The sequence below is a fragment of the Megalops cyprinoides genome, chromosome 2 (assembly GCF_013368585.1).
Source record: "Megalops cyprinoides isolate fMegCyp1 chromosome 2, fMegCyp1.pri, whole genome shotgun sequence".
In the NCBI taxonomy this organism is placed as follows: domain Eukaryota; kingdom Metazoa; phylum Chordata; class Actinopteri; order Elopiformes; family Megalopidae; genus Megalops; species Megalops cyprinoides.
In genome coordinates, this window is record NC_050584.1 from 28,103,877 (window position 1) to 28,112,500 (window position 8,624).

Genomic DNA, 8,624 nt, shown 5'->3' on the forward strand with positions numbered 1-8,624 from the left:
TGGGAGAGAGAGGGAAGTTGTGTGGGTTTGATTCAGTGATTGTGTATAGTCAGATCTACTGCTCATTGAGATGACACTTTAGTTTTTTTTTTTTCTACCAGAAAAGGGGTACAGACACCCCAAAGGCATTTCATTTCCCCTCATTCTGCTGTTGCTGTTACTGACAAGCTGAATACCATCCACTTGTGTTTGTTTCCACAAATGCATATTATATATTTTTTAAAAAGCGTATGCCTTCATCTCTCCTAATCATCTGTGATTGTGGACTGTAAATATGGGTTAGAATACAGGCAAGGCCTATTTTTGATTGGGTTATTGGTGATGTCAGACTGTCCTCTGGGAAGATGTCGATTGGCTGTGTGAGGTCGCCCACGGAGATGGCTGAACACAAGCTGAATGGGCAGGACCATCACTGTGAGTATCTTAACCAGAAAGGGAGAGAGAGAGAGAAAGGGGGGGTGAGAGAGGGAACGAGAGACAGAAAGAGAGAAAGATTAAGAGAGAGAGGGGGAGAGAGAGGAAGAGAGAGAGCCAAAGAAAGAGAAAGAGAAATAGAGAGTTAAGGAGAGAGCGAGAGATGGGGGGAGACAGAAAGGAAGACTGAGAGGGAACAAGAGACAGAAAGAGAGAGAGAGGGAGAGGGGAGAGAGAGACAGAGATTCATTATTGAATTATTTTATACTGCTTTGGCAATACGAAAGTGTACATTAGTCATGCCAATAAAGCACACTGAATTGAAAAACAAAATGAAGTGACAGAGTGAGTGAGAGGATATGCTGTTAGGATGACAGAAAAAAAAAAAATATATATATATATGTGTGTGTGTGTGTGTGTGTGGATGCTTACGCATTTCCTTTACACTAAATATATCCCTGTATGTATATATGTTTTCTTTGACATACTTGTAGTTAGATGGCAACAATGTTCTTCTTTGTCCTGCCAACAGAACATCATTGAATTGAAATGAGAGAGGATAGAAGATGTACTGTGATGGAGATGGAATGACAGACAGAGAGAGGGAGAAAAAGAAAGAGAGCAGGAGTTGAGAAAGAGAGGACCCCAATGGGAGAGTTAAACGCTGTGACAGATGGCCACAGTCTGACTCGTGTGTGCCACTGGGCAATCCAGGGAGGGATCACACATATGAGCACACACATGCACCACACACACACACACACATGCACACACCCAACCACACGCACACACAGTGACAAATATGAACATCTAGTTAGGAAATATGAATTCTCAGTCCCTGGGTCCACCAAATGGTGAGTGCCAGGTACTACACCACTTAATTTTACCCCTTCCCATCTTTGAAAAGATCCACGCAGCTCATCCTCAGAGCCCTAACCATGTTGCTATAGAGGCTTAAACAGACAGAACAAGAAACAATTGGCTGTGGACCTCCAGGACTAGAAGGGAAGGCTTGTTAAATGCACCAGTATACAACACAAAACAACAGGGGAAAGAAACATTACAGTAAGACGTCTCTCTCTTTTGTGTGAAACTTTCAGTCAAGATCATCACTGTAAAAGAAATAAGCTCTTGGCCAAACCTTCCCGTTTTAATGGATGTAAATAATAAATCCTAAATAATAAAGAAACATGGTGGCTGGCCCCTGAAATTTGGTGGAATGAGTCCTGTGTGTAGTTTTCCTATACAGCCCGCCTCACATCCTCACGCCATGTCACGCAGGTCGGATCTCAGACATCTCCAGCATGCTGGCGGGAGAATCGGGGGCAGCGGACTCATTGGAGAAGGCTGGATCCCAGCCCCTGAACTCTGAGCAGCCCAGAGACGGACAGGGACAGAGGAAACCGCGGCGGAAAGACACGCCAGTCCTGCACTCTCCTCCTCTTGTACCGGGTACCCCAATCTTTCTTTGTGTCTCATGTTGTCTTATGTTCATGGAAATATCTGGAATGTTCTGTAATAGACAAAGGTTCTGAATGAATGTGCATATTCTGGAATGTTCTGTACAGGCCATAAGCCATTTTTTTCATTTCCCTACAAAAGTCTGTGTGAAGTCTCTGTGAATTTGTCTGTAAATAGCAAGAAGGGGTCTGGTTAAACCTGTGCAAACGTGTGATTCACCCTGGGAAACCCATCAGATAGTGCTTGTGCCAGCCTTGATGCTTTGGGGCTTGAATCTGGATCAGTAAGCAGCAGTGTGTTAGAAATGGAAAAAACACAAAGTGTATATACTTATTGTCTCTTTTTCACCATGGTTGTGTAAGGTCCAGTTTGTGTCAGTTCTGTTTCATGTTTGCCTTCAGGGGTCAGACGGATGAAAGGGGAAAAACGCATGATTCACCTGGAGGACGAAGAGAAAGAGGGAATGAAGTAGAATTTTTGGGAAGAGCTCTGTTTCAGTCTTCATTTTAAGCAGAAATTACTTCACCCCCCATTGCGCAACTGACTATTGATTTGTTGCTTGTTCCTTGCAATATTAGATTTTTGCACCCCTCCCCACTGTTTAAAATGAATAAAGGAAAATTGCTTGAATTCATCACTTGCAGAAAAGGATATGACTTGCTGTAAAAGCACCTCCAGATGTTCTGCTATAACACTGCCACAACATTACAGAGACATTGTGAAACAGTTACATGCTTGCTGGAGTGTTAGATGTTAAGTGTTTAGGAGATGACTAGCCCTGGGCTGGAGGTGGCTGCTCAAGGTGAAGTGATTTAGTTAAAGGCTTAGCCAAACAGCATTGTGCCAGAGGATGAGGTGTCAACATCTCCGAGGAGACTCCAAAAATCCCACATAAAGAATTTTCTCCAAAAAAATCTCAGTGCTTTTTATTACATTTTCTCTCAGTCTTTGGAACATTTTAAGAATCCACAGCCACCAGCAGAGGTGTTGATAGGGTCATGAAACACGTTTATTGTAAATGAAAATGGCCACAAATGGCCTTAAGCTATATTTGGGGTAGTAGGTCTAAGAATTTCTGCCCAAGACCCAATCACAACAGACTTCCGTTTCTATCATTCACGCCAGGATAATATGCTTGAGGTTTCCTTAATGTATTTACTGACTTTAGCCCACCTTCTTTGTGTGACCGCAGTCCTGTGCGAATATGTCAGTCAGGAAGGAGTCCTGGCACTGCCCTGCAGAATCCTCCTGGCCTTTCCCCTGCTACCTTCAGGAGTGTCAGGAGGCTAGTAGGGTTCAGGGTCCATAATCCAGTGTTTGTGTGCGGAGCAAGCAAGCGTAATTTCATGTCATCCGATGAGGTCACACAAGGGAATGCTGTGCTTTTCAGAAACTAACCAATGGGGGATCTCTGGAGAGTGTGCCTCTGATAATGGCACCTAAAGAAATCCACCAGCAGGTTAAAGATGATTCATTAGCCTCCCAAGCGGCTCAGTGTGTGAGAGAACCCGCAGCCCAGACATCGCTAGTTCTATTATCTATCAATCAATCAATCAATCAATCAATCGATCAATTAACCAATCCATCAATCAGTCAACCAACCAATCAATCAATCAAATTTTATTTCTTATAGCACATTTTTTACAATGGAAACTGTCATAAAGCACAGAGCAATAGAGCATTATGACCAGGAGTATGTGGCAATGAGACATATATGGCTCTGTTATGGGGGAGGAGTTCGGCTCCTCAAAGCACTGCAGTCTCTGCGTCTAGATTTAACACTCCAGGTTGCTATAGGTTACAGAGAGATGTGCTGATCCTCCAGTCGGCGCTAGCCCTCCTGTAGTGCACTGTACAGAGCTGTAGCATGTAAAATAGCCATTGGCATCATGGGCCAGTTTATCAGGCGAGGGCATCAGAGGCGTGTGCTCACCTCACTTAAGTGCTTTCCTTAGAAGGTGAGGGAGAAGAAAAGCTTACATTACAACATGATTCAAAAAGGCATGGCAGGGGCAGGGTGCTGATGGAAATAAAAATGAAACACATGAAAAAAAAAATCATCCCCACAGAGAAGATTTAAGGGGCTGCTGTTCATGAGAAGGTGGTCGGGCCTTTTAAAGGGAAGTCAATAATGGGCCATTATGCAGCCCAAAGTCCACACCGGGCAGCAGCTGATCTGAGAGCAGGAGAGAGATCCGATTTCTGCCTCCATGTGCCACAGCGAACGCTGTGACAGATGTACTCTGAGCTCTCTATTGGAGGAGATGCGGCACAAAGACGCCATTAACTTGGACGACTACGATGGATAATTAGATCAATAGGAAAAAAAAAATTCTGGTGGCAGTCACTGAGGGATGACAGTGACACAGCAGACACTGTCAGAGCTGAGATATTTCTTACATAGCTTATAGCCAACAGCACATAATGTAACAAAAATAAAAAAAAAATATATATAGACATAAACTTTCATTCCTCACTTCAAGCTGGACAAAGCTGAGAGGGAAATCTGGGAATGAGACCAAGCTTGCCAGGTCATGAAGTAGAGGGACCACAGAAAGCAGTTGTGATGTCATCTTCAGTCACCAGAGGAACAGGATGTGATGTCATTTTGAGGCGTGGGAGAGGAAAGCGACATGTCTTTTTTTCCGCATTGGAGGTGGACCCTCTTGACACCACTTGCCTGATTGGACACGGGCGCGGGCGATATCACCTGCGGGAGCCGAGGGGGGGGGGGGGGCACGCTGCTGAAATTCACCCCCCCCTTCCCCTCCCCCACAGTGTGCAGTAATGTCACTTCCTGTGAGGTCACTTCCCTCGCCGCAGGGAGATGCGCTGCAGCCGCTTGGCTTTGCTCCTGGCGTCGGCTGGCCTGCCCTCCCCCTTCCTGTCCCGCGGTGGCAGGTAGGAGGTGGCGCAGTAACTCGGCCTCTTGTAGCAGCGAATCAGGTCGTAGCCTTCGGCCAAGTCTGGGAGAACACAAGCAGGACCAGTGTCAGCATTTGTTCCCTCAGAATTTAATATGTGCCAGCTGACACATAGTACGTGACTGCATACAACAGAGTGCAACTTTTTACCCCACAGTTGAGTCCCCATGCCAGATAAACTAAGAGGACAAACATTTTTGCGACTTCCTCAAGCTTTCCCATTGTCGTCATTTTGGGAGTCTGACACTTAAGAAAACTCTCAGAAGATATTTAATGTATGCAATGTATGCATATCTTTCTCTATTTATATACTTTACAGTAAAAGATTTGATAGTAAAAACAATTTTTTCATCGTCAGGGAACAGGGAAGCAGCAGTACAAACAGATCCAATAAAAGCAAGGTCCAGAGAACAGGCAAGGGTCAGAACAACAGCAGCCAAACACGGTATAGCAGAGTACAGACTTGGTAGAGTCACAAGAACAATACCTCACAATGAGGCAACACAGACCGAGTCCATATGTAGCCTGGAACTGATTGAATCAGGAATTACAGGTGCACTTGATGAGCAGGGCTGAACTGGGCGTGGCTGAGCTGGCTGACTGGGAGCAGGTGTGACACTCAGCTTGCCAATGTGGTCGCTATGATAGTAGTCACCATGGCAAGTCTAAGTGAGAGAATCTGAGCTTGTATGGCAAAGACTGCCCCTCTCATCTGTCCACACAGACAGGACCCACCCTCCCAGACCTCACAGTCCTGTTCAGTGTTACCAAAACTGACAGGAATTTGGTGCCGGGTTGTTGGAAGTTTTGATATATTGTACAATGGAAGTTTAGCATAGTGGTAAAGAGCAGCGTTCCGAATCAAAAGGTTGCTAGTTCAGTTCCCTGCTGGGGTACTGCTACTGTGCCCTTAGGCAAGGTAGTTAACACAGAATTGCCTCAGTAAAAAATATCCAGCTGTATACATCGGTAGCATAAAAATTGTACCCTATGTAAGTCACTCTCGATAAGATTGTCTATTAAATGACAACAACAACAATAATAATAATACTCCAAATTGACAGGAATGGAGGTGGTAGTAATTAATATGGATCATGTTGGAATACCCTGCCCATGTGTCATGCTTTACCAAGGATATGACCCTATGAACCCCTCAAACCCCTGGTTTTAATTAAATGACTCAGAATTCATTGCAAGTCTTGATTTTTTAATATTTTCTCACACATAATGTAAAAAGTTCAGCTTTATATATACTTATATATACTTATAAATGAATAAAATCTGTGTATATTTGAGTTGAAGTTTAGACATTGAAGATTAATTTGGCATGTAGTGAGCTGGAAAATAAAGACATCGAGTCGTGATCTGAGCCCTTTGAGTTCAGATTTATTGTCACAACAGTGCAACAACGTAGCATTGTAACAAACATGACCACATGGTCAGCACAGTTTTCTCTTGGTTTGTGATTAGTAGTGTTTTTTTTAATCTTTTTTTTTTACCGGAAACAGGAGAGCAAATGGTCAAATACGACAAGACAAAAAATAAGAAAAACAAAACAAAACAAAAAAACACTAATTCCAATTTGATGGTTCAAATGGCATACGTTGAAGCTTCATCACAGAGACGCAGACAATATATGGCTTTTACAAAAGAAGAAAAAAATCAAATATAGTTAAAATTACAAAACAAAGTGAATCAAAATGATCAGCATAGTCTTGGTGGTTATTTAATTTGTTCAACACAGAGCTGAGGGATTGCTAAAGCGACGTTGAGAGAAACGGCATCATAAGGCAAGGTGATGCAATGTAGACATTGGCCAGTAGGTGGCACTTCCGAGACGTAAAATGGCTGCCTAGATTAATCAAACAGAGCTCCCGTTTACATTTTCAAACCTCAAGCAGAATGAACAGGACAGAATAAAAAACAAAGAGCCTACACCCCCACATACCCCCTCCCCCAACCAGGAAAGTAAAGGGTCAAGAGGTGGTATCTGATATGCAGATTAACAGGAAAGAAAGCATGTTTCTGGCAGAGGAGGGAACAACCATTAGGATTGACAGTCAAATGGACTCGTTTTGCCCAAGTGGAAGAAATTGACCTTTTGCAACTGCATATGCATCAGTTTCCATTGAGTAGAACACAAAGAGGAACAGTCATGAATAGTGAGTTATGAGTACAAAAATCAGGCAACTGCAGTCACACTTCAACTAGCGCCTCCTCCACCCCCCACCCCAATTCTGCTGACTGATGCTGTCCTTTCCACACCTGCACTAGTTCAAAATATGCCTCTCTTTCTTTTTCCTCTCCTTTCCTTCCCTAATTTACACCTTTTTCTATCATCCATTCTCCATTTCTCTCTCTTTCACTGTCTCTCTCTCTCCTTCTGGCTCCTCCCATTTTTACTAACCCCCACCCCCCATGGACTCGCTTCCCTCTCTCACATCACAGCCTGTCCCTGCCTGCCTCACTCACAGCTGGGTGACTCCAATGATGGTGTGTTCACATACACACTGCTGTTTTGTTCATTCATTCATTCATTCGTTCATTATAAGAAAACGATCAGAAGCAGTTAGATGCCAGGAGGTGGGACAGTGAAAAAGCAAACAAAACAAAAAGATCATAATATTAAACTTTACATGTGTACAACATTGTCAAATGCTCTGGGACTAAGGCAATGTCATTGAACTCTTTCATCAGTAGCGCTGCCCCTCCCAGCCACACAGGGGTGGTGTGTTCCAAACTGAACCCTGCATCCTACACAGTGCATGCAGTACAAACGAATTTCATGAGGAGCGCTGCTGGAGTTTTAGGGTTCCGTCGGGATCACTACCACAGATGCTGCAGTTTCTCAGTGCCCCCGGAGGTGCACAATAACGCACAATCTGTATATAATTTTTTTTTAAATTGAATGTAGGAGAGGAAGCCTCAACTTAAGTCTTAACTTAAGATTACAAAATTAAATTAAATGCAAAACGGCCAAGTAAAGTCCGACTAATGTTTTGGCCTTATCGACTTGAGAGGAATGAAGTGTCCCTTTTCATATCCTGACTACATTTTAAATTTCTTTCAGCCTGAATTTTGAGGCATGTGGACATTGTGTGACCTGACAGACCATAAACCTTCAACTCCCATTCAGGCCTCGGCATGAGCTTTGAGAGAATTGCGTCAGGGCCCTAAGTGCTAAAGTTCCACATGTTATATATTAATACTGAATGTCTGTGCACTTTACCTCAAGCTACCACATCATTTCATCCCACTGAAGCAGACAGTTGCTTTAATACAACTTGAATTTACAATTTCACATACAGTTAAACTGTGCTTTTATAGTAAACTGGAAACACCAGCCTAGTGCTGTGTGCTGTGAAACTGCTCATTAGTTTCGCTATTTTGAAATGACACAGAGTTTGAGATGAGGCAAGTTTTTGTAAAGGGAACAGGGTTCTGTGGGGTTACGAATATATATATATATATATATATATATATATATATATATATATATATTCCAAAAATTTTCATTTTTACAAAATGTGTATTTTACATAAAGGCTGCAATGCACTTATGTATATGCAACGTGATTACAAAATTATATTGCACACCTACACAATGGGATACAACTCCTCGAAAAATATCATGTACTGTCATGGTCACGGGAAAGAAAGAAACCTAACAAAACAATACAAAAAATAGAGCCTGCTTTCCATAGGTTAAGGATGACATACAGAAAAATTCAAAATAAACTCATCAAAAGTATTATGGAGATTATAATGGAAATCAATGGAGATTTTTGCCTTCATTTGGTGAATGAAACATACCAAACATTGATAA

General features: G+C 42.8%; 2 protein-coding genes across 2 annotated transcripts in view; one reads left to right on the plus strand and one right to left on the minus strand.

Moving 5' to 3' along the window:
• The first annotated feature begins 347 nt into the window (after positions 1-347).
• ppp1r17 (protein phosphatase 1 regulatory subunit 17) lies at positions 348-2,395 on the plus strand. The gene is made up of 3 exons (XM_036515943.1): positions 348-414; positions 1,696-1,866; positions 2,277-2,395. Exons 1-3 carry the CDS (start codon positions 378-380, stop codon positions 2,345-2,347), a joined length of 279 nt encoding a protein of 92 aa, XP_036371836.1. The 5' UTR covers positions 348-377; the 3' UTR covers positions 2,348-2,395.
• Positions 2,396-4,651: 2,256 nt separating this feature from the next.
• Positions 4,652-8,624, minus strand: part of pde1ca (phosphodiesterase 1C, calmodulin-dependent a) — a 144,540-nt gene continuing 140,567 nt past the window's right edge. The window contains exon 16 of the mRNA XM_036521202.1: positions 4,652-4,841. Within this exon, the coding sequence (XP_036377095.1) occupies positions 4,681-4,841 (161 nt within the window). The 3' untranslated portion in view covers positions 4,652-4,680. The remainder of the gene's footprint in view (positions 4,842-8,624) is intronic.